Source organism: Vanacampus margaritifer, chromosome 6, assembly GCF_051991255.1.
Source record: "Vanacampus margaritifer isolate UIUO_Vmar chromosome 6, RoL_Vmar_1.0, whole genome shotgun sequence".
Classification (NCBI taxonomy): domain Eukaryota; kingdom Metazoa; phylum Chordata; class Actinopteri; order Syngnathiformes; family Syngnathidae; genus Vanacampus; species Vanacampus margaritifer.
In genome coordinates this window covers 27135294-27161371 of record NC_135437.1, presented here as the reverse complement: position 1 = coordinate 27161371, position 26078 = coordinate 27135294, and the positions used below count along the sequence as shown (strand labels likewise).

Here is a 26078-nt window from a genome sequence, read left to right as displayed (position 1 = left end):
TCTGCTGTTTTTGTGCTTATAACGCTGCAGTCAAACTTGAATGTCAGGTCCAAGGGTAACCCAGAAAAATCCCATCCAAACATTCAGATAGGAGGGCACGTGAATGCCAGGCACACAGGGAGGCCGGCTGGTTTCCCTGGCAACCGCAGGAGATGGTCTCCCGAGGTAAAGAATGTTTAATTGAGCGATAATGACTAAGCCGTTCTGAGCGCTGTGAATTTCGCAAAGTGCTTCGTAACCTTCAGCTAATATCAGGTGTGACATTCACATGTATGTTCCTTTTCACCACCACTCATAGATTTGGTGTCTATTAAGGTCTATTTTATAGCAGTAAAGCATATAGCGGAGCCCTATTCATCACAGTGGCGTTCCAGAGTCGCCACGATAGATCAAACGCTGCAAAAAAGGATTGGCAACATAAAAGTCAGTCCCACATTTAAAGAGAATGAGAGGAGCCACTTTGATTGGCTGTACACACCCACAATAACACAAAAAAGTCTCTTTTTTTTTTTTTTTAAATATGCCTGCTTGCAGATTTGTGAAATTACCAACACTCGGTCTAAGAAGCCTCGGCACAGATTTACGCCTCGCGCAGTGCTGGATTTGCACATGTCATGAAAATAGAGCCCTAAATGTTATCAGTTTGAAAATGTATGTTCCTTCCTTTAGTCTTTCTTCTGGTCTCTTGAGGTCTCCCTAATCTGTTGGAATTTAGATGTTTCTGGGGTTAGTGAAAGATTCTGGTTTTGTAGCTCTGTGGGTGGTAGGTGACGCTGAATTTCACTTTGTTTTATCTTTTTTTCCTTTGATCCTTCTTTTGGTCTCCTGACAACTTCATGACTCTAGCGGGACTCTGAAGTATCCAGTTAAGGTGAAGGGTCTGGGATTTATAACTGGTTTTAGGTGAATTAAAGAGCACAAAATCGCACGCATGCACGCATTATTTCCCCCAGGTATGTATAAATATAAAATATAAGTATAAAATACTAAATGGCTCGATAATTAAAATAAACTAAACAACCTTTGACCACGCTTGATGCAGTCAAGTTCACTTCTTAGCATTCATTAATGGTTTTGTCACGTTAAAATTAACATACACTAAACGCTGCATAAATTTATAATTCTGCTTAAAATGAAATTGAAAAGCATGTTAAAAAAAAAAGGGTGATTACAGAGCAATACTGTCTTCTAACGGCATTTTACTGGTAATTACTATAATCATCATCACGTTTTGTCAAAAGTGAATGCAAAAAATATAACACACTATTTACAAATATTACATGGCCGCAGGGCTCCAGACTTTTTTTTAATAAGAAGCACAGTGGCTCCTAATCTGAAATTTTAGTAGAAGATTTAGGGGCACACACTTTAAATTAAAAATTCTGCACTGGGACGATTAACGGGAAATTAAAATCTTAGTTGCACTGTCTCAAATTTTAGAGCTCTGTAGACTATTTTTTTTATTTTTACCTATCCTATTTATTCACTAAAAAAAATCACCTATTCAGATTTTTTGTGGTCTCTCTAGAACCCAAATAGCCGCAAGATGGCACAAAAGCCCTGTGCCATTAGGTAGAAATAGTAAAGTTGGCCAAGCTTTGAATTTGGGGGCGGAGCTAAATTTAGCCTGGGTTGCTATAGAGAGCATGCAGGCACTGATGAAACAGAAATGATATGAAACTGTTTTGGCATCATTTACACTGGTGAGGGGCTACATCGCTATTTGCAGTCGAGCTGAATAATAATACAATTTAAATGAATAAATAAAAGCCTCAGAAGATTTTGCATTGGTTTTTATGCATACATTTGAGGCATATTTTACCAGAAAATGTTTCCGTTGCAGTTTTCACTATAGTCTTTGGTTTACGTGGCATTGAGGCGTGCATATATGAAGAAAAACAAGGCCGACATCGAGTATTTATAAATCTCCTCATCATGTTTCATATAAAATGGCTGCAAAGGTGTGCGAAAACTTGACGTAATAGTCTACCAAACATAAATAAGTACTGTGGTCTTGCCTTGGGGCAGATACGCTGTCGGTGTCGGAGGACGGCTTGGCGAGGTTCCCTGGATGCACCGTGGCTCTCATTTGCATAAGAATCCGAGCGATGGGTGCGCAACATGCTTTTGCCAGCGGCCATGCCCTCAGATGAGGTGTAACATTACTACACGGGGGGGTTGTAAGGGCGATTTCAGCACCGCACACTCGGGGCGGTTGCAAAATGGTGAGCGGTGAGCTAAACACTGGGGCCCAGAGGTGCCTTTAAGTGGTGTCATGGACACCTGCAACAGACTGGACACAAATAGGAGCTTTATTTCTTTCTTTTTGTATTTGTTTGTTTATTTTGACAATCATCCATGTAGTAAATCCCTATGGCACTCATTTACTCATGCATTTGCTATTTACGCGTTTTTTTTTTTTTTTAACTGTATTTTATTCCTTGGCCATTTATAAGGAGCTCTTTCAAAATGTTGTAAGGGGCGCATTAGGATGCCAGGAGTGGCGTGTGTGACCCCAGCAAACACTTTTTTCCCTTTTTCCCGTAATAGAATAAAGTGCAATTGCACATCCACTAAAGTAGATGGCAGTGGCACTCTAATTGTCAGAATGTGCAACGACGAGTATTATTATTGGGGGTGCAAAAAATAATTGAGAAGCGTTGCTTTATTTCAAATGACATCACATCTCATTGGATGCAGGAAAAATAAGTGACATATTTTTATGTTGTTGCATTACCCATATACAGTGTATATCCGGGTTAAAAACCACAACTGTTAAATTTTCTCACCTTCCTAAGATTAACCCCTTTAGTTCTGCATTTTTCTGCTGGCCTTTTTTTTTTTATTATTATTACTGATTTTGACTATTTTCCCACATGAAAACATTGGGGGAAAAATGGGGGTTACTGTATCTCATGTTTTTCGTTGTTATAGTGGACGCCAGGATAATATGACTGTAACATGTTGTAAACATACCAATTTTATATGTAAAAAATTTTAACATCATGCAAATAAACTTGCGATTGTGATTGGTTAGCTAGAATCCAATCATGAACCAGAAGTGTCGACATCATCCAAATTATGCGTTTTATTGGTTTAGACACGCATATATGTCATGTCCACTGCAATCATCTATGGGTCCGAAAGGGTTAAGGTCTTTCAAGCATTTTTAAAACAAATTTCACTGATATCATTCAGATGTTCTATGTTCTACTAGTACCATAATTTTAAAGTTACTTTAAATTTACCACCTCTAATTTGCACTCACTAGTGTTTCGATTTCGTGTACTGAAAAATCTTTTTTGTGCATCTCATGCAAGTACATCACATTTATCACAGTGTCATTGGTGCAAGGTCATATTCCGGCATTAGCCTCTGCTCATCGTCTTCCTCCCGAGCATGTGGAGATGATACATAGAGATACAAAGAGACGCGCCGAGTATTAATGGGAACATTAACGATGTTTTACATGGAAACATGAGCATGTTTGGGCAGATTTAAGTGTCACTTCTCAGCCGGGATCATTAATTTTTTTCCGGGTGTGTTGAGGTTAGGCGGCCTGAGTGAGCAAACAAATTTTTGTGCCACATTAAACGTCGGCCCGCGTGCTTTGTCGGGCTGACCTCTGCGGCCAATTACAGCGTAGGCTAATGTTGCGGCTGACATATCTATTTGTACGCACGAGAGGACTTTTATTTTTCCATTTGCTGACATTGGAGATCACACGCCTATTATCATCACAATGGTCGTGTATGGGAGCTTATGTAAATGCCAATCAGGCCGGCCGCCATGTTAACTTTGTGTCTGTGAAGAATGGCAACGAGAGGAGAATGGGGTCCGCTTGCTTATCACCGCTCGAGCCGAGGAAGCCCCACAAGGACAACAAGAGCCCTGGAAAGTAGGATTTCATTCATCTATTCAGGCTGAAAAGTCATTTGGTACACTTGCGTAATATAATGCTTTGCAAAGATAATAATGCTCATTTACTTAATTCACAGACCTCATAATATGTTTATCATTGTGGTGGTAAGATGACATTGCGTCATCTCGAATCAACGACAGTGCATAATGGATTTCACCACCAAGGATGCAATTAGGTAATGATGCGCCTAAACGGTCTGCAGTTGAAAATGAAATATGTAAGTTTTAGGTTATTTTGAACTCAATAACAGTTGTGCTAATGCTACACTACTGTTTAGAACTAAAACACGTTGAATGAAATGAAATTCTGCATACTGGACAAGACAATTGTTGGTATCTATAGAGTATATATATTTTTGGGGGGAATACAGAAAATATATTTAAATTATTCACTCCCAGCCATTTTCACTGAAGCAACCCCCTTCGCTCCCGGCTGTTTTACTGGATTTTGACTGATTTTCCAAGGCCCACAGAATATTGTGTTCGATTGCTATAAAAACGTTGAACATACCAAAAGAAAGATTAGAGTCTCTTCTTTTAGCAGGGAAATAGTATATGAGTATCTGTTTCCGTTTTGCAGCAATTAGCATTAGAATATAGCTAAGTTTCATCATTATTCACAAACCTGTTGAAAACACTGTCAAAAAGAGCTTGTTGCAATATAGCCCTGGCTGATCTCTTATACTCTGCTGCCACCTGCTGGCCGTTTTTTGTAATAGCTACACTCTAAAAACAGATTGGTCAAATCTACAAAAAAAAAAAATTGTTAAATTTGACCAATCTAGCTGGTAGTTATGTGTCCGGCAGATCCTTTGGTTAAAACAACCACTCTAAAATTGTAGGTGTTTTCAACCAATGCATATTGGTGATTGGGCCAACCGATACAAATTGGTCATTCTGACCAAGAGATTGGTTAATCTGTGTTCGAGGCTGACATTTTTTCAGGAATTCTGTGACCCGCGGGATTCCTGAAAAAAATGAAGTACCACTGATTGTCACACCCACTTAAGAGGGGCGAAATTCATTCTCTGCATTTTAACCCATCCCCTGAGGGAGCAGTGAGAAGCAGCAGGGGCCACATTTGGGAATCATTTGGTGATCTAACCACCCAATTCCAACCCATACTGCTCAGTGTCAAGCTGGGAGGCAAATGGGTCCCATTTTTATAGTCTTTGGTATGACCCGGCTGGGGATTGAACCTACAACCTCACAGTCTCAGGGGAGACACTCCACCACTAGGCCACAAAGCTGGTCATGCCAAGTGATCTAGTATCTAGACATACATTTCCATTTTAAACACTGTATTTTTAATATAATATATTGTGATCAGAATTAATTAGAATCATCGTGGCAAGGCTCGGCTTCTCTCCACTAACACACCTGATGCATAATCAGGATCGTTATCAGGCTTCTCACAAAGCTTGCTGATTAGCTGATCATTAGATTCGGCAGCGCTGCAGGAGGGAAACATAGAAAACAGGCTGGATAGGGGCTCTTGAGGACCGGACTTGGCCACCACTGTACTACAGTATGTAAACTTTGAAAGAGGAATAAATGTAATTGTCCTCTTTGCGTGTTCGAAATCTTGAAGACAGATTTAATGTAAGAAAAAACACCTTTGCAAAAATGATTTTATCTATCAGAGATCTCTGGACACTTAAACTGCCTCTAATTCATCACTTAAACAGGTGGGATTCAGAGCGTCGAAATGTGTCTCTTCCGCGTGTACAATGGCTTCTTATAGTTAAAAGACCTCCTCTCTTTCATTTGTAGACAAAACATATCTCTGGGTACTTTTCCATGAGCAGTAGCGAAAACAGAGTCAGGAGTGCATGCTCGAAACAGATTCTGTTCTCAAGGACTAAATGTGTTTTCGCACAAAACGCTGAGAAGGAACTTTTTTAGACTAAATAGTATGTCCCAGCTTAAGGTCAAATTATACCGAAATCAACACCACCTGCTCTGCACAGGACACAAAACATTTTGACAAGGTTAATACTGAAGAATTAAAATGTTAATAATGTGTAACAATGGTTAATATATGAAATGAAGTATTAAAAATGTCACAATATCTATCAACTTTTAGCATATGTTTTAGTATACTTACAAGTACACTTAGCATTCACTTGGTGGAGTATACTTCCAACAAGTACAAGAAAAGTAACCTGGAAGTATAGTCTCCTAATTGTGAGTATACTTCAAGCATACTTTAAAAATATGCTTCTTTTTTGTAAGGGGTGACATGTGCAAACTTGCTTTTGGCTTCATCTGTTTGTGTTCCAAAGTTGTGTCGAGCACAGGAAGCGGCATGTTGTGTACCTGTCCCAGTCCACGCGTCCTCAGGGCTGAGAACAGGACGGACGGAAATGGGGAAAAAGAGCAACCTGGCCACATATCAGGTTATGCAAATAGTACAGCTGCTCTCTGAGACTCCCCCTGGAGGAATGGCCCTTAATTAGGTGCCCCCCCTTCGCATTGGTCTGTGCCAGTGCCTGAAGAAAAGGCGGAGAGGAAATGTCTCCTGCGGGGGTTTGGGAAGGCGCTGGCGGAGATGTTATCTGTCGGGGCGTTCTGGGAATCCATTTGTGTTGGCTGACGCGTGGCTCATTGTGTCTGTGGATGGAGAGCACTTCGTCATCAGGCCCCAATTAGCTGCAAGTCTGCTGAAGGACTGGATAGTTCGATTTGATAGAAATACTGTAGAGTTGTCTGTGGGTGAATGAGTGCATGACAGTGCGTGCGTGCGTGTGTGAAAAGTCAACCGGTTTGATTTGGACGCTCTCGGAGGCGCCAGCTTGTTTAGCAACCTTCGACATAGCTATGATGGGACCACCCCCCTCGCATGACAGCACCTCCTCTGGCGACTGTTTACTGTCTATGGAATGTAAATATAACCCAGTCACAGGCGGGCGATAAGAAACCACCGCCTGGCTGTCTAATTGGATGACCTGCAGTACTCACATTCTTATTTTTACCCCCCAAGAGTAGCACTTGGTGTCTTCGTTTCAAATGTACCGTTTCTGCAAGCCTTATTAGAGCGCAAACACGAACACAAACACAATGAGAGTCTGAAGCAGCAATGGGGCACAGTCATTAGCATTCTAGCTTGGACATGCTTCTGTCAATTTTCTATCATATTTGTCTTCATTAGTGATCTATCCCAGATTAATTTTGAGTGAGAGGAGGGGTACGCCACGGACTGGTCGCCAGTCAATTGCCACACTTTTTCTTGACTTTTGCTCTAAACTAGCCAGAGGTGGCAAATGTCCAGAATGTAAAAATCCTGCCACAGTTTGGCTTTAGCCACATATGCTTCTACTCAACTGTCAGGTAAACAAGCTCAAGTCAAAGCACGTGTGGCTAAAGCCAAACTGGGACAGGGTTTTTACTTTTTGTACCTGGATTCGCCATCTCTGAATCTAGCCATAAATATGATAAACAAGTGTATTTATTCATTACGTGCAACGATTCAGGTTCCAACTCGGAACATAATCGGCCAGACACAAGAAAGGTAAGTGCCTTGAGTTCAACAACAACAACCATCATATGACCACCCCCAAGGGGACAAGTGCACCAGAATCATAAATGAGGACTCCAGACTTAAGGCCAAATACTCCTGTTCACGTCTAAGTCCATTTTTAAATGCCTGGAGTTAAGCACTTTTCATCTATGCGTATCATCCCTTCAAGACTTCTGACACACCCACAGCGCTTAAACTCAGAATGAATACAGAATCACCAAAGAGATGTGATCCATTGACAGCCGAGGATGTGGAGAAAACCAGGAACATTTATTTCCCCTGAGACTTATGAACGGCATTTAAATCGTTGACAGAGAAATCATACTTAAATTTAAAATTCCTCATGTAGAGGATGTGCATTCGGCCAGTGGACCAATCGGGCTACATTTATGTCATCCAGAGAATACACACAAGCCAGATTTGACAGGAACCCCCACATTTTAGGTTGCGCCACCTAGTGTCTGGGAGGGAAATGCGAAATGACAGATTTAAGCTGATAGAAGAATTTAAAAAAAAAAAACTGTGCACCTTTCTCCTTTTCCACACGTTCAAAACCGGAATATTGACATTATTTGGATTTTGAAAGGCCAAGTAAACACGCAAAAACCTGAATAAGACCCAAATATTTGTTCTTATAAATGCTATTGGGTTACCTCCTTTGAACGGAACATTATGTTTGTGTTCTGTGAATGCTCTATCCGCTAGGAATCTTGGTCTTTTGAGTCCAGGATAAGCTTGTTGTATTGTCGGAAATACACAAGCAGGGATAAACAAACATGATGAATTTTGGACGCAACCTAGCAACACACTTTCGGAGCGAGGAAGAAACCGACTACTTTATCACACTCTAAAAAGAGAATTGTTGACCAACTTAAAAAAATTTGCTTCAGTTGGTAACACGTGATTGAATTAAGTTAGTGAATATATTAAGTTTAATTAATTATGAGTTCATTAAACGTAATATATTCATCTGAATTAAATTCTTCCCAAAGTGACTCCAATCTAAAGTATTAAGTGTAATGAATTCATAATTAATTAAACATAATATTTTCACTTTGGACTAACTTAATTCAATCGCGTGTTACCAATTGGAGCGTTTTTTTTATTTTTAATTGGTCAACAATTCCATTTGTAATCCTAAATTGGTTCAACAATTCTCTTTTTATTTGTGTCATGATGTTTAGATGGGGATCCAACACATTAAATGAAAATGAGTTACAGTATTCTGAATCTTTTAGAAACCAGAATATTGACTGTAAGCCTCGTCACTAATACTAAACAGGAGCTGCCACGTGAGCACAAGCATACAATTGTTTACTGTTACTCTGAACAAGGCTTGCAAAACTTGTGAAAATGAACTACATACTGCCTTACCAAGTCTATTGTAAAGACATTACTATCTTCTCCCATGTTGTAGTAAATTTCAACAACAAATCCAAAAAGATTGAGAATTTGAATGAATGCACACAAAGGGTATCTTTGTGTCTCTATGGCCTTTTGTATTAGCATCTTAATCCAAGCGTCGGGGTCTATCTGATACCTTTCATTCTGTCAAGTGGTGGCATTACCCACTCTTTTTAAAAGACACCTGCACCACGGCATTGTCGAAAAGGTCACCTGACTCCCTTCACCGACTGTCATCATCTCCCGTGGTGATAATTGTCTTACTTTGGAGATGGGCTAATTTGCCATTTTTGTATCATTTTGTCGTCAGACCTCAACATGTCCTGAGGTTGTGAGTGGCAGCAGAGGGTCCAGACACTCAAACAGCCTCCATTGTCAGCTACTGACCTCTGCTGCCTCAGTGAGGCACTACTAGTCTGTACCTGCATGATCCTCATTGAAAAAAGAGAGACTCGATGTAACGGTCGGTTGACCTGTAATAATTTGTCTTTTGTTATAACCCATCCTGTCGACCTCTCTCCAGCTGTAGAGTGCGCGTCCTGCTAGACAAGCCGCATTGCAACTCGCAATAATGCAATCATGTGGAAATTCTTTATGGGCCAATTGGCTCGTGCATCACTCTGAAACCTTTTCATTTTCAATGCCGCCCGGACTCCGTGTAGCATCTCTGGAAGAATGTGAATTTCTTTTAATAAGGAAATATAAATAATACAGTGTGCAGATGGCGCACCTCATGCTCCCGTGTTTTGTTTCGCCACCTTCCGAAAATTGCTCTGGTTTCCCAAAATAGACGCAGCAACGTTTTGGGATTTGGCGGCTGTCAGTGAAATGGAGGATACTGCAGCTGGCAAAATGGCCTCTGTCGGGTACTGTTGGACATCTCCATATAAACAAAGGCATCAAGATGTAACCAATTTGTTAATCAATGGTGGGTTGGACTCGACCCATTACTTGTTAGTGAGGTTTAATTTTTTTTTCTTAGCAAGACATTTTGAAGAATGGCATGCTTCCAATCTGATGGGAACAGTCCCACTGCACAGCTATAAAGCCATAAAAGAATGCTCCCAAGGTAAAACTTGATAGTCTATAGAGGATTCATTCACAGTTGGGTCAAAAGTAACTCAATTATGGATCAAAAATGGACTGATCCATTTTATGGGTCAATTTGACCGATCTTTCTGGGTTGTTTAATACAAAATGACACAATTTTTTGACCCAAACAAAGGATCTGACCAATATTGAGTTGTTTTAAGCTGAAAACCCCATTTCTTGACTTAAAGTTGGGTCAAATCGACCCAACTAGAGGATCGGTCCATTTTGGACCCATAGTTGGGTTATTTTTGGCCCAACTGTTTTTAGAGTGTACTGTAATTGTTCAACTTCTTTCCGGGGTTGTTAGCATTCATCTGTTCGTACAGTAGATGGGGCTGTATCAATCATTTTAATGCTTGTACCCAATGGGGTAGATGCCACAGACTTCCAACTTCCAGGTTTTACACATCAGCGCCGTTTCCGGCGTACCAGCACTCGCACCCTCACGCCTGTGCCCCCCCCCCCCCCCAACCGCGCGCTCCCGCTCATCGGGGGGAGGGCGTCTCGGCTATCTGAAATGCTTCGGACACTGAGACAGACACTACACACTCGCAGCCTCGCACCCGTCGAAGGGAACGCGCAACCGAGCGGCACAAAGGCGGAAGCGCAAGTACTGGGACGCGGCTCACACGTCGCAAACCGGAAACGGAAACAAAGTTGATGGGTGAAAACCCGGAAGTCGGAAGTCCCGCCTCCTCGGTGGCATATAGTCCATTAGTGTTGGAAATGTGGCTGATGCACGTACGTACAATGTAGGCCAGAGAATGACTTTCCTCACTGTGATGAAGTAACGACTGTTGCCATCCTTTGTTTGAGTGCTACTAATAAGAACAGGAAGCCGAGATAAAGGCCTCTCTCTTATGTGGCACCCGCAGCCGTAATGAGGCCTGGCGTCTGATGGATTAACCACACTTATTTTTGCAAAGGCTGTCTCATTTTCCAGTCACCCTCTGTTGTGCTCACTTCTCCATGTCAGCAAAACAAAGGCCTTTTTTTCTTTTCTTTTCTTTTTTAGCCCTTTCATTGCTCAGCATTTACTTGTGTCAGGACGTTGTGTCTGCGGGTCATTAATTGTTACAAGCCTTGACACGATTTCCTTGAGGCTAGCCAAGAACATACGAATGCACTTTGTGATGAAAGTTGACAAAGCTTGGAGGCCTTCATCCAACACAAATCACCATCAGGCACGAGATAACGTACGTAAGCTTTCAAGATTAGTGTCAATCATTTCTCAATGTCTAAAATTAGCCTACCTCTTGGTCTTGAACACGGACAAGACCTTTGGAGATATTAATTATAATGTCATGTTTAAAGCCAAGTAGTCTATAGATGAAGCTAGTTTCGCTGATTGGAAGGCCAGTGATGTGAAAATGGCAAATATACTCAACAAAAAAAAAAAATATATATATATATATGGACTGGTTTGTGAATATTTCAGAGAAATTGTGATATTGTGTATGTGGAAGAAGTTTTAAATCTTTGAGTTAATCTTATGAAATATGGGAGCAAAAACAAAAGTGTTGTGTTTAAATTTTTGTTGAGTATATATCGCACACTATGTCCCTAAAAAAATCTATTCAAAATAAATGGAGACTTGATTCAACTTCCACTCCTCCCCCACAACAAAGACGTTGAAATCTCTTCTACTTTGACACCAATTACTACTTTCATATTAGCCAGGGCTTCGGCGCCATCTTGTGGTACCTTCAAGTGTTGTAGAACGAGCACAAAAATAGAAAATACTGGTAGGTACATTCCACAGCAAGTAGCTTCCAAAACTGGACCATTCGAACCAATGAAATCTTCACTGCATGAAACGCATTAGTCGGAACAAGACATTCTAACAAGAGAATAACAAGTGAAGAAAAATCTCATAGTCAGAACTCCCCCATAACTGCTACAACTCATGCTCTCCTCTTTGAAAACCTCCTCGTCTTCACTCATTCACAGATTTGGCAAATCCAGGTCCAGGAAGTAAAAACCTGCTACAGTTGGCTTTAGCCCCAGGTGCTAGCTAACTAGCTAGCTCTCTAGCTAGCTCCCCATGGTGCTCAATTACCCGCTAGGGAGCTAGCTAGCATCAGGGGCTAAAGCCAAACTGTGGCAGGGTTTTTACTTTCTGGACCTGTATTTGCCACCTCTGCTCATTCATATTCTTGATCAGCCTTCCATTTGAAAATGTCAAAACTTCCTGAACTCCCCCACTCCTATAACTACTGAAACTCCTCCCCTCTCCTATTAAAATATACTTTGTGATGTAAGACCAAACAGATCCGTCTTCCCTGATCATCACAGAAAGAAACACCAAGGACAAGCCAGTTTTGCCCTTGGGCTGCTTTTGAAAAAGTGCCCATTTTGTGTATTTATGCACAAACAAACAGAACGAGCTGCATGTGTGTGAGCGTGCGTCTCTTTGTGTGTGTTTATGGGCTATTGAAGTCCACTTTGTGTTCTTTCGGATCTTTTCTGGACCTCGCCCAAACGGCAAATCTGTACAAGGAGATAAAACGACGTCTAGCTGGTCAGACAAGAGGTAATGGATAGCAGCCCTTCGGAGACGGGTACTCACAACTTTATTTACAACATTTTGGAGGAACACTGACACAGATAAGCCTACCGATCTCAGAATAAAAGAAGTTTATCTATCAATATAATATCACTTATTTGTTATCTGAAATGAAGACTTTAAATGATAAAAGTTTGTAGACACAAATCCTGTGACCTTCTTCATGCCAGAATCGTTCCGTCTGCCAATCACGGCCCTCAGCAACAGTTTACATAAATGTACAAAAAATGGTACCATTGGCTGAATGAAAAGCTCCTTTTTGATTCAGAAGTGGTTTCCACATCACTGCGGCACTCACAAGTTTTGTCAACACGCAGTAGCAGAATGCGCACACATTCTCAATGTGACGCCACGTTTAGTATACAATACGACAATCATAACTGCCAATGACTGTCACAGCAAACAATGAGCAGATTGTTATGTACATTACACATTTGTATATCCCAAGTTTTTTTTATATCCAAGGTTTTTACCTTCCTGTTAAATCAGCATTGATTGATTTGTATGCAACAATAGACATTAACAGCTAGAGTGGCACATGGCGTCATTTTTATTTTTTAAGGCCAAACATTGAAGAGAACGAATTATATAAACAGTAATGGGTGCGATATTGTTTTAGTGAAAACAGAATGTAGAATCTAGTTATTGATAGAAATCACTGCTGAGAGGTAAACATTTTCATTGCTAACATTCGTGGCAATTTCAGTACAGCTCTGTGTACTCACTCAATTATACAGTGGTGCGTGTATGCTCAAAAGGAAACGTTCATTATCATTTTGCAATGTGTTTGCACCAGTGCACACATGAATTGTATTCCTCTGTACCCTGCTCGTGTATTCTCGTCATGCAATGTTAAGCAAATGCAATATAAGCCAAGTAAAAGAGGACGCCATCCCTCACAAAGTCAATCTAGTACGCATGTGAGAATATGGAGAATTCATCAACGCTGGCCCATGATTTGGTGCGATTTTCTAACTTATTGATTTCCTTTTGTCCATTATCTGCCGGGCGGCGCGAGCGGAATGATAAACGCCACGCGGCAGCGTATGAATTTAGATAAGACGTTTAAGGCTCAGTGCAGCACAGTCGTACATCAAGTTATTATCCATTGTCATCTCCCCTCACCTCTTTATCCCCTCACAAAGGGCAGGCGCAATCGAAGGTGTCCCTTCAAATCTGCCTTGTCCCCTGTTAAAGGTCTTATGGTCTTAAGGTCTCCATTCCAAGACGCTCCTTCTGTGTGGAAGCCAAAAAAGAAAAAAGAAAAAAACACAAACGTGACTCATTGTCATCATTGTGTTAATTAATGAGAAATAATCTGCGGTCATCCTCAAGAGGGAGTCATGAATGTTACGTGAATTCTGATTCCAAAGGACTCAATTATACGAATGGGTTTGCGTTGACTACGTTAAAACTATTTTTAAAAACAGGATTGTTTTTAAAAATAATAACGCCTTGGAGAGACACTGAGATGCTAACAAATAAACCGTTCGGAAAAAAAAACACCCATATTTGAACAAGAAGTTATCAGTGATTTAAAAAAGAAAAAGAGAGAAAAAAATTTTAGGTTTGAAGGTATCAGGCTTTGTTGCTATGTTATGTTATTTATTAAACTACACTACATTATGCCCTGCTTTTCAATGTTAGGCTATTCTACACTATGCTATTCTATGCTATGTTGTGCTATGCTAGGTTACTGACAAAGTGCTACACTACGCTATGCCACATTATTTTACTTTATGCTATGCCACATAATGCTAACGCTTTGCTGTTCTATACTATGCTTTGTTATAATATGCTACACTATGCCAAGCTATACACTACTCTACATCATACTATGATCGCTGATGCTACACTATCCTTTTCTATCCTATGCTGTGCTCCGATATGCTAAACAACTCTCTGTCGCGCTATGCTACTCCATGCTATAGTACGCTAAACTGTGCTAAGCTAGTCTACTCTAGCAGTCCCCAACCACCTACCAGGCCGTGCATGCAGTTGAAAGGATAAAAAACTTACTGTACTTCTGGTTATTTGATTAGCCGAGGCTTAAAAATATTTTATTTTGAAAAGTGACCAGATTCTCTCTGTTTACGATGGACTAATTGCTAAATGCTAATTATTTCAGTCGCGTAGCACTGATGCTCATCGACAAGTTAGCAAAATGAGTAGAGAACAGACATACTTGGCATATTTGGAAAGTTTCTTTGCAACAGAGAAAAAGCCCAATGATGAGACAACACAGAAAAAGGTAACGATAAAGGTGCATGGGCTTACAGCTACAGGTGATTCCGCAGCGAGCGGCGCTTAATTTAGTGTTATGGTGAGTGAGTTACTCATGGACTTTAAATTTGTTCTGTGGTGCTGCGGTGTTTAATAGCTATTTAATTTGCACAATTAAGCATGTGGCTAGTTGAGCGACCACTGTGGACAGTTTGCCAGCGCCAGATTCACAATTCAAGACTTAAAGCAAGGACCCATCAGCGGATTTGACAAAGTTCTGTAACATTATGCTCAGCTATGCTATTCTATACTATGCTAAGATAAACGGCGCTAAACGTGCTCATGAATACTGAGCTGTAGGAAATATTCCAATTGAAGTTAACAAGGCCCTGAAGTATTAGTAAAAAAAAAAAAAAAAGAGAACCTTGATAAGCATAATCGCCTGGTTTAAGGCTGCATTATACAGTTGAGCACAATGCCTTCTGTGACTACTAAATTGCAATACACCTCCATAGATAATAAGATACAGAGTGGTACTGTCCTCTAGTGGCAGGTATAGATATTGCTGGAGTTACTAAATCCCTGTCTGATGTTTAGTTAATTGTGTTGCTAATATTGTCCTGAGCAGCCAGTCACTGTAAGTACCACTTTAGATTCGATGGTAATTTATCACACTTCAACGTGGAACCTAAAGGCCTTGAAGAAAAATCATTAATGCACGTCTCTGGGTGCCACATCCTACTGTTTGCCCCATTCTTATTTACATACATAAAGCCTCAATGATCCATGAGGCTGTCACTACCTACGACTAACTTCATTATTTGTTTGCATGGCAACAAGGCGATGCAACCCTCCATAGATACAGTATGCTGATTTCTTCACCATTATGCAAGGTGCACAGATGTGTTTTGTATGCATGTGTATTCTATAGGTCTCCTTACAGTACTGAACTCCGCATCACACTCAACCATGTGAGCAGCTATTGGCAGAAGCTCATTAGCAAAGCTACTCAATGCATTATTGTTGTTCCAAATTACACGCATTGGTATTCCTATCCATGAGCATCCGTATCCAAACGCGTGCAGGAAAATGTGATAATTGAACAGATGGGCTGTAGGGGGATTATATATATATACAGTATATATATATATATATATATATATATATATATATATATATATATATATATATATGTTACCAGTACAGGGAGAGTCCGATTCATGTGCAGTGATGCTGAAGGACATGAATGAATGAATTAATTAATTAATTAATTGATGGATGGATGGTCAAAACCGAACCAGACATGCTTCCACAACTGCCGGGAGTTCGAAGCCAGGGTATCCGCATCGTGTGGCGTTTCCTCTTGTTTCTTCCAAGCATCACTGACCAATTTACCTTCCATCAATTTTGTGATCTATCATCTACCGTGCATCCACCTACACAATCTACTCATCTAACCCTTCATCTACCAGTGAACCGAGCAACATTTATTTTTCACTCTACCATCTATCAATCTATGCATTTAACCATCAATCATTATTCCTCCATCTATCCTACACATTTCAATGCAGAGTTCTTCTCAGCCATCCATATAGCAGATAATGCTCTTTCCACTCACCCTCAGCAGGCCAATAGACATCATTTCACATTACAAAAACACCCAAATGTGTTGTATTGTTTTCCCCCCCGATTGCCAGTAGCCCCCTAAGTGCACGACAAGACATTCAAAAACATTTGTTATTACTAAAAAAAACACTTACTCAAGCCTCTCAACACAATTACTTTCAAAACACATGAGCAGCTAATGGCCAAGTGGAACAAGCGGAGGTTAGCCCTTGTGGGATTCGTGAGAGGTTTCCTTGTAAGCGGAAAATCATTGAAATGCAATGTCACACCATAAAAGAAAACACCACAAGTACTCAAGTGAATGCAAGTAGAAACCAAAAGGAGACACATCCTACCTACCACTATCTATCTATCTATCTATCTATCTATCTATCTATCTATCTATCTATCTATCTATCTATCTATAACGAGTGTAATACATAAAATGGCCGTTAGGCAGCAGCAACAATTTTCGTGTGCACTTACTGAGTCGGTTCAAACTTCGACGACGAAGAGCTGCCAGCAGAGCGTGCCCCATCTAGAGCATTGACTGTGGTAAATATTTTATTTGGATTTGTAGCGTGATTCCCAATCATAATAGGAGCAAATGTATAGTTTATTTTAATTACCGCAGTGACATATTAATAATATGGCAAGATGCAAAGTAATAACGTGGCTGTAGTTTACATGGAGACAGTCGATCCCGTATTGTTTTGATTAAAAAAAGCAACAACAAACAAAACTCACTTTCGGCAACCGCACACATTTTCTGAGGTTAGTTTAGTGATTTTGCCTCTTCGATGGTTAGATTGTATTTAATGAGACGCAGCGTTGTATGCACGATAACAAAGAATGTTTCACGGTCGGCTCCTTCCTTAAACAACGCTAACAGCACAGCTAGCTTGTTGTTGGCTAGCAGCCCAGTGATAACAGGACCGTCGTTGCTGTATTCGACATTTAATTGACCCATTAGCCTTCAAACTTTGCATTTAAGTGTCAAAACGTAGATTATTTTTTTGCAGGGGGGGGGGGGGGGACGCCGTTACGCGTTCATCTTTCGTGAAATACGAGCAGGTAAATAGCAGCTGTTACGTCAGCAACAAACAAATTAAACGTAGATGTTTGCCACGGGTTAAAGACTACTAGCATTGTAAGTTGTAAAAATAAATACACCGCAACATATGTTCAATCAGAACCCATTAAAACTAATATTTGCGAAATAGACCACTCTTGTCGTGCTTTCCCCAGCTAAATTAACCTTTACTCGAAAAGGTATTTGACTTGAATGCCCAAACCGATATACAGTACAGTAATCATAATTTACTATGTTTAAGGTTGACAGTTTATTGTAACCCCGTTATATTATTGACAAAGTGACGTCCATCGAAAAGACCCTCTGTCTAACGCTTCTTTGGGTGGTGCATTGTGGGCTTCCCACCAGAAGAGGTCAGTGCAGCATAATACAACAAACGAGGTAAGTGTGTCAGGAAAGTTCCAGTACTGAGGCAATTAAGATATATTTCATAACCCAAACACCTAGTTTTCCCCTTCAAAGTGGGCTGCACAATCAACCTGCACTTCTGCAAAGAGAACATCTGGTCTTTGTTTTGTTTAGTGTGTGAAAAGAGGTGAGAGTTGTGGCATGACAACGTGCCTGCTCTTAAAGCATCTGACTGCTCCCGGCAGAGAAGAACATTGCCTTGCAGGAGTAACTGCACCTAACCTGGCTCAAGGGGTCTTTGAGGGCACGCGTTTTGAAGATGTGATGACTGAATTGCAAAGGATCCTAGAACTTTGAAGCATCCTTCAGAGAATGCTGGGGAAATTAATTAGACTAAAGGAGGATGAATTCTAAAGAGAAACTTGCTTAGATTCAAATAGGTCTTGTGGCAGCAGTCTAGAAACTTTTCATAGATTGGTTGATACAATTTACTTCTGTAAAACAGGAGTGTCCACATTTTTCTTCAATGGTCCGCATACTGAAAAATCAACGATGTAAGCAACTTCGACATTATTCATTTAAACAATAAATTAATGTTGCATTGGCAGAAAGGGTGAAATTTAAGCTGACAAATACCAACCAAGCAGTCGCTATACGCCAGGTGTGTCTAGTATACTTAAGAGGTGTGATTGGTGGAAAACGAGGAAGTGAGTGATGAGAACAAATTTCTTAATGACAACGCAAGTCAAATATTGATTTTAGTATATGTTGAGGCCACTAAAAAACATAGTGTGCGCCACATGGGTCAAAGTTTGGGCACCTCAGTGGTAAAAGTAACATGAATATTTTAAGCTATAAATAAAGAAACCCTGACTCATTCTTTTAAGCGCTGAGAAAAGTGAGGTCAGGCCTCACGAAAAAATGTTGGGAGACAAACGCTGACTGGACTTCCCCCGCCCAAAAGGAATATTTGCAGTGGATTATCTCATTCTTAGTCTTGACTTTATTTCCCACAGTGTTTATGGCTGTGGGCAGAAATGCCATCCAGGATGTGGACACTCACTTCCCATGCAGTGACGTGAACAGTTCAAAGTTTAAAAGGATGTTACATTGTTGCTGTCTGCAGAGTTTAGTCTGTGCCCACACAAGTACTCAATATTTGTACTTTCTAATTCAACAGTTGATTAATATTTTTCTCTGTAGACAGGGAAAATGGGGCTGGCTTGAAGAAATTTGCTTGTAATCATCCTTTTATGAGGATGGAAAATAAATGTCAAAGTTTGTCTTATCTGGCTCCCCCAGATGTCGCGGGCTTTACTGTGGCAAATGTTTCCAGGTGGTACACTCATCTTCTATTGTCTGATGGGGGGGGGGATCATAACTGGTCAACTGTTGTACAAATTACAAATTCTATTCTTTTTCATCTGCAGGATTCAAAGTCATGGATGAGCAGCAGTCGTCTCCTGCAGCCAACACGGAGAACACCGGCCAGAGAAATGGAGATGAGGTATGGTTTGAACTTTGGCTTCCGAGAGACCCGATTTTTTTATTTATTTTTTGGTCTTCAGATACAGTGCTAGATAGTAGCTTTGTCTTCAAAAAGTCCGCCAGCTTAATGCTGCACACAACGCAAAACGCCTTAGACAAGCTAACAAAACTAACAATACTCTCAGGCTTGCGTAGATTAGCCTCAGCGAAATACGACCAATATCTCTGCCGCTTAGTTTTGAGTCTTCTTGTTACAAGTTTTTAACTCAACTTTTGTATTCCGCTTAATTTTCTTTCTTAGCTGCTGCAGGGACTGCAGAGGAATGGTAGTGATGATGCCTGGTAGACAGTGTCTCTACTCAGGAGTTTGTTTACTGTACATAGTTCCTAGGAAATCAACTAAACTAATTCACTTATTTATATTTTTATATATTTATAGTTTTACAATCAGAACTTGCAAAGTGTACCTGTGAGGGTCCCTCCATGTTTTCATTGGACATGTAGTGTGTAGCAATCCTTACCTGAGATGTTTTTTTTCTGGTTGGGGCTTATCATCTTAGAAGACAAGACGTTCCAACTGGACCAAGGGCAGGAAGAGGAAGAAGCCAATGAAGGATAGGAATGCTCCCAAAGCGCCGCTGACGGGCTACGTTCGCTTCATGAACGATAGACGCGAGCAGCTGAGGGCCGAGCGTCCGGACGTGCCCTTCCCGGAGATCACCAGGATGCTGGGCAATGAGTGGAGCAAGCTGCCGCCTGAAGAGAAACAGGTAGGAAGCAACATTAAAGGAAGAAAAGATAACACTGACACAAGGATCAGGACCTCAGAATGCATTCATGGATTGCTGTGCGCATGCCAAAGCAACAGGTGGCGCTATAAATATTCCACCTGACATTATTGTCAAATTTAGTGAAAATGCGCAAAACGAACTCGCAACTTATGCCCTGCTCCATTTGTTATTATTTTGCATTTTTCTTTTATCGATATGCTGGCAAATCCAACCCCTCTGAGCTTAAAAATGTTTTTGAGATTTTTCGGCCATTTTCCAAATTTCCAGCATTTCCTTTCCTTTTTCACGCAGTTCTTGAAAATTGGAATAAAAATAGGTGGATGGGAAACTCACCTACTGCCACCTCCACAAAGACTAGCCAGCCGCACTGTTATCTTAAAAAGTTGACAACATTTTGAAGAACTTAAAAGGTAACGTGACAAAGTTGGCAAATGAGTGGAAATTTCTGTTAATTTTTGGTGGAAAATAAATCGGACAAATTTGAGGAGTTGAGTTGGACAGTGTACTGAGACACCACATTTCACGCCACTCTCGTGTGTGTGTGCGTGCCTGTGTGCGCCTGCGTGTGTCATCGTGTACACAGCGATACCTGGACGAGGCGGACCGCGACAAGGAGCGCTACATGCGGGAACTGGAGAAATACCAGAAGACGGAGGCGTACAAGCATTTCACCAGGAAGGTCCAAGAGAAGCAGAAGGGCAAGCGACACAGAAGCGGTGAGGGCGCGACTAATTGGATGTGTCGTTCTTTGACATTGTGGCTAGCTCCTGAATCGAAGGTACTTGAGAAAAGCCTTCTCAGGACAAAATGGACAGAGGGAAAGTCACAAGTCAAGTACTAAATAAATACTGGTACTAAATCACAAAACTGATTTAAATGGCCGTGTGACGAGCTTGTCCGCCCAGTATATTTTTAAAATAGAAGATTTATTTGAACTTTCTTCCACACACAAACTACACTTAAAACTTCAAAAGCTTTGCCCAGAGGGAAGACTTCCCATCACTTTTTTAGCGCATGCATGTAGACAGGAAAACCATCGTTTTTTTATTTTTTTTTTCTCCCAGCTTGCCATTTTTCAGAGAGGTTAGTCAGTCAATTTATTGAAGACAAATTTTATTTTCTGTTTTTCGGCATTGATCGAGCAACTCACCTGTTGCAATGCAACGGATCCTCTAAATCGGAAAACAATTAATTCTCAATCGTTGTTTTATATTTAATTTGACAGTAAACTTTGAATTGTTCGCTAATTCTATTTGCCGAGCTGCTGCTTGTTGTGGAGTTGAGTTTGTATCTCAAATTGTTGCTCTCAAGTCAAAGCAAAAATGTAACCGAACAACTGCTTGTATCTCTAAAAACTCATACGTTTTTAGCTCGTATCTCAAGGTGCCACTATATGGAAAATACAAAGTGAATTAATTTGTCACCATCATAAAAAGTAGCATTGTAACGTGGCTTTATGTCACAAGTGTGACTAGGCATAAACCGCTGCAAAATCTTTCTCTAAAGATGCCTGATGGAACACTTAATGGAGAGGAAACGGATGCACAGAAAAGTCAAAGAAAAAGTAAAAATTCTAATTATTTTTGCCCACGAGTTTGTTTTAAAACCTTATGGGAGGATTCGAGAGTAAAGCCTCTTTTTTTTAAAAAAAAAACTAACTTTCTTTAGGCTTCTGATGGGCTATAATGGCCTGACACCAATTCGGCGTAGCGCCACCTGTTGCTATGGAATGTATTTGAATTGAAGGAACATTTGGTCCTTGCAATCCGCCTCCCGATTTGTGGCTGTCGGATGAACAGTTGTGCTGTGCTGAGGAGTGGACGGAGCGTTCTGGATGACTTTTGCTCGCTGGGTCAAGAGTGAAAGCTGGCTCCCTGTGACGGAAACATGACTCATCTGCTCTCCTTTTTCTTCATTTCTCTCTCTCTCTTTTTTTTCTTCTTTTCCTTCCTCACCAGATGTCGGGAACCAGGCGGCCAACGAGGCTCTGCACGAGGTCAGTGCCTCTTTCCTGGCCTGTCAACATGTCAATATTACACGGAGTTGATCTGGGCTGGCTACGAGTTATACAGTATCAAAAGCATAAATTGGAGGAAGTGCAGCGGCATACGTTGTGGTTACAGTTTCTACAACTAGTTATTTCAATTGAACTGATTTTTTTTTCTCTCCCAGAATGCTTTGACCGTATCCTGTCATCGTTTTCACACTTTGTGTTTCTGTTGATCACTAGAAGGATGCAGAAGGGAAGGACCGAACCGTGTTTGACATCCCCATTTTCACGGAAGAGTTCCTCAACCACAGCAAAGGTTCGTGCGCCGCTACTTCGCAGATTTAGTTTATCGTTACAATGTGCCTGTGTTTCCCAATGTTTACTACTGTGTGTAAATTACCAAAATGTCAGGTGACAGTCTCTTATACGGTTTGTGTAAAATGTTAGTGCGCATATTTGTTTGTCCATGTGTGATGTCATGTCTAGCGTGTTATTTAGGCTAGCAAGCTAGCTAGTGGTGCACCGAATCACAAAAGTCACGGTTAGGATCGGATCGTTTTTCGGATCAGCAAAAAAAATCAAAATGTCTAATATAGCCCTTTAGGATTTAGGAACACAACTTTAAGTGCAATATGAGGAAGAAATGTTCTTATTTTATACATGGTCCATGTGTAAAATAAAATATAAATGCTAAATGGCTTTAAGTTGTTTTCCTAAATTCTAATTGGCTATGCTTGACATTTTAAGTTGAATGTTGTTGTTTTTTAATGGGCAAAAGTGTTTTGTAAAATAAATGAAGTAGTTCTATTTATCTTTTTTTTTTAATGATGAAAAGATCTCAAGGTGAAATTTAACACACTTTTCCTTCCTTCCTTTAAACACGGAGAGTGAATTAAAAAATAGCCTTGGCCCAAAATATTGAAAAAGAATGGAAGGCAGGTACCAGCTGCCAAACTCTTTTACAGCTACCAGTCGGGTGCTCCTGGCTAATGCTAACAGCTAGCAACTTGCGTGAGACTTCTGCCGTATCATACAATGACGGCGTAATTAATTAACGGTTTCTTAGCTTCCTAAATTAGCGATTGGATATGAGTTCGGGATAGTGTTGTGTTGATAAAGAAAGCCTAAACGGTCTGATCCAAACCGACCACAGATCAATGAGGATCTGTTGCACCACTATTGCTAGCTAATGAGCTGAAATGTTGAATAAGTCAACTACTAAATACTGTTGTTTATGTAACATGGGTTCATGATTGTGTAGATGCCAGATGCATGGTGTTGATGCTTTGCTGTTGTCTGAATTGTTAGCATGTCGGAAGGGTAAAACGATTTCGATGAGACGTCTCAGAGCAAAAAAAAAAAAGGCAACGGAGGACGTCTGCCGCATTTCTCCCGTTATTATTCATTGTTCTTGCTTCTTGTTTAGCTCGCGAGGGTGAGATGCGGCAGCTGCGCAAGACCAACATGGAGTACGAAGAGCGCAACGCTGCGCTCCAAAAGCACGTGGAGAGCATGCGCGGCGCCGTGGACCGTCTGGAGGGCGACGTGATGCAGGAGAGGGGGCGCAACGGCTTGCTCCACCAGCACCTGGACACCCTGCGACAGGCGCTCACCGCCAGCTTTTCCTCTGTGCCTCTGCCAGGTAGCAACTGTGCTGATCATTTAGCCTTTTTTCGACGGGTTTTAATGCTTGGGCCTTTCTGGGTTTTAATCCTCTTGTCTCACTATCAGAACTTCAAAAACGATTTTGGCTTTAACATGCTGATAAAGTAGGCTTAACTCATTCACTCCTAGCCATTTTCACTGAAGCAATCCCCATCGCTCCGGGCTGGTTTACTTGATTTTGACCGATTTTGCAAGGCCCACAGAATATTGTGTTCTATTGCTATGAAAAGATGGAACCTACCAAAAGAAACATTAGTCTCTTCTTTCATCAGTAAAAAGGTATATTTCTATGTTTCCATTTTGCAGCAATTGGCATTAGAATATAGGTAAGTTTCATCAATATTCACATTCCTGGTGAAAACACTGACAAAAAGAGCTTTTTGCAACATGGCCCCGGTTGATCTCTTGTACTCTGCTGGCACCTGCTGGCCGTTTTTTTAATAACTACCATAGTTTTAAGACACCGCTTCAGTTCAGAGGCTGCATCAAAGCCTTCTGTATGGACTAACATAAAAACAAACAAAAGTTTTTGGGAGCAAATGAGTTAAGCATGGTACACAAAAATAATCAGCTGTAATTTAAGTCTGATAACCTTTGTAATCAAGGTCAGTGACTAATTATTATTATTTATTTTAGATGAAAGTTTATATAGTCTCTAATATATTTTGCAGAGCGGCTTACATCCATCGCATGTAAACAATCAGTCAAACAAAGCTTTCATCCAGGAAGAGTTTGATACATCCGATACTTTTCTATAAAGGTTAAAACCCTCCTTGTCCTCCACCAGTTTCCTGCACCGCTCCCACAGCATTTGGTGCCGTTTCCCATGGGTGTGGAGGCGAAAGATTGATTGAGCTATCCGCTGAACGAAAATGTGTTCTATTGAAAGCAGCGTCAAGTGTTTACTTGCACATTTGCTGTTTTATTCGTTTGAGTTGATCCACTAATGATGTCAGTGAACAAGTTGCGGCAGCACTTAATGTTGCTCAGAACAAGAACTTCTGAATCCTGTGACACTGATGTTTCCGTGCTTTGTTTTTTTTTTTCTCCTTTGCTGGCCTAGTTTAAATGTGAACATCTTTAAAAGTCTTCTGCTCCATAAATTATTGCCATCATCACTTCAACAGGCAGCGGAGAGATGCCCACCCTCGACTCCATCGACTCATACATGAAGAAATTGCACAGCATCATCATGAGCAACCCGCAAGAACACGACAGCCTCATCAACACCGTGAGGGATCTGGTCAACCGTTTGGACAGGTAGGAGTTACATTAGATCAGTTGTTTTGTTTGACTTACACTCTCTTTAAAATGTACATTTTTGCTAATTGGATTGCACATGTTTTAGGATACAATGTTTTGTTTGTTTTTTTACAAAAAGCCTGGTATTTGAACTGCGGTGTTGACTTTTTATATTCTGTACATAAAATGGTTGGTGTGGCGCTGGGCTTCATGCATTATATGTGAGCATTCGAAAAAAATGTGAATGGACTTTTGTTTCATTTCAGATAATTGCTGCACGTGGGAGAGAAACATTGATTCCCCCCCCCCCCTCCAAAAAAAAATTACTCTTCAAAAGTGATGATGATGTAGCTCCTCATATTTATTATTTCTCCTTGTTTTTTAAAATGTGTTATTTCATGGATCTAGCTACAGTTCTGTCACTCAAAAGTTGTGAAACAACCCAAACGTTCAAGAAATGTGTTGCCAAAAGGGAATGTTTGCATTCTTAAAAAAAACAATACTACTTTGTGGTTCATATTTTGTAAGGCTCTGTCGACAAATGCGCCTCTTTTTTTTTGTGTTTGTACAAAAAGTGGTTGTGTTTTCAATAAACAACAAAAAAAGTATTCACTTTTTAATAAGTCCTGCATGTTTTTTTTTACTCATTTCATTCATGACTCAACAAAAAAGTACCAAACAGCAAAACCACTTGAAAAAGAGGGAAGTTCAAATGGCTTTCGGCTAGTGTATCACTATATTTGTTTTTGACTGGACATTATGTGGCTTCCTGTTTTCATTCAATGCTGCCATTTTTTTTCTCCTTTCCCTCCCTGCACGTTGCCAGCTGAGACTTCCCGTCTGCAAACGTACACGACAATATCCCAAACGGATGACCCGGTGTGCCCCAGTGCTGTTGTGAATACAGCAAATTGACTTATTGTAAACAAAAATAACATGATGTGGTGTATGTTCTGTATATTTTGAGTATTAGCAATTTTTGGAAGGCACAAATTTGGGTTCACCTGTGGTATTAGATCATCCGTGAGACCACTGTCATCATTTGCGGTTTAGTTTTTTGGCTTCTGATAGCAACATGGCCGCTCATGTGCAGTAAGCCGGCACCTAAGCTCATTTGTTTAATAAGCTTT

The 26078-nt window shown here is 40.6% G+C and overlaps 1 protein-coding gene and 1 long non-coding RNA gene across 9 annotated transcripts in view; one reads left to right on the top strand and one right to left on the bottom strand.

The window, feature by feature from the left end:
* LOC144053999 (uncharacterized) overlaps positions 1 to 19929 on the bottom strand; it is a 161787-nt gene extending 141858 nt beyond the window's left edge. The window contains exons 1-2 of the long non-coding RNA XR_013294575.1: positions 19782 to 19929; positions 13629 to 13739 (exon numbers count right to left, since the gene is read on the bottom strand). This is a non-coding gene — a long non-coding RNA (uncharacterized LOC144053999). The remainder of the gene's footprint in view (positions 1 to 13628; positions 13740 to 19781) is intronic.
* hmg20a (high mobility group 20A) lies at positions 12236 to 25566 on the top strand. 8 transcript variants are annotated; one of them, XM_077568993.1, is made up of 10 exons: positions 16871 to 16886; positions 17706 to 17805; positions 19203 to 19279; positions 19821 to 20030; positions 20635 to 20767; positions 22010 to 22047; positions 22282 to 22357; positions 23468 to 23683; positions 24834 to 24966; positions 25215 to 25566. In XM_077568993.1, exons 3-10 carry the CDS (start codon positions 19214 to 19216, stop codon positions 25216 to 25218), a joined length of 876 nt encoding a protein of 291 aa, XP_077425119.1. In that variant the 5' UTR covers positions 16871 to 16886; positions 17706 to 17805; positions 19203 to 19213; the 3' UTR covers positions 25219 to 25566. The 8 variants fall into 8 exon arrangements, with proteins under 8 accessions (XP_077425115.1, XP_077425113.1, XP_077425114.1 ...); XM_077568995.1 differs by lacking the exon at positions 16871 to 16886 and adding an exon at positions 16895 to 17405; XM_077568989.1 differs by lacking the exons at positions 16871 to 16886; positions 17706 to 17805 and adding an exon at positions 12236 to 12470 and having other exon boundaries at positions 22285 to 22357.
* Positions 25567 to 26078: the final 512 nt, after the last annotated feature.

Excerpts from the sequence above, each read along its gene's own strand:
- hmg20a (XM_077568987.1), top strand. The coding sequence starts at position 12,329 with ATGTGTGTGAGCGTGCGTCTCTTTGTGTGTGTTTATGGGCTATTGAAG. Across the intron at positions 20,768-22,009 it reads GGGCAAGCGACACAGAAGCG|ATGTCGGGAACCAGGCGGCC; the intron begins GTGAGGGCGCGA and ends CTTCCTCACCAG. Across the intron at positions 22,358-23,467 it reads GTTCCTCAACCACAGCAAAG|CTCGCGAGGGTGAGATGCGG; the intron begins GTTCGTGCGCCG and ends CTTCTTGTTTAG.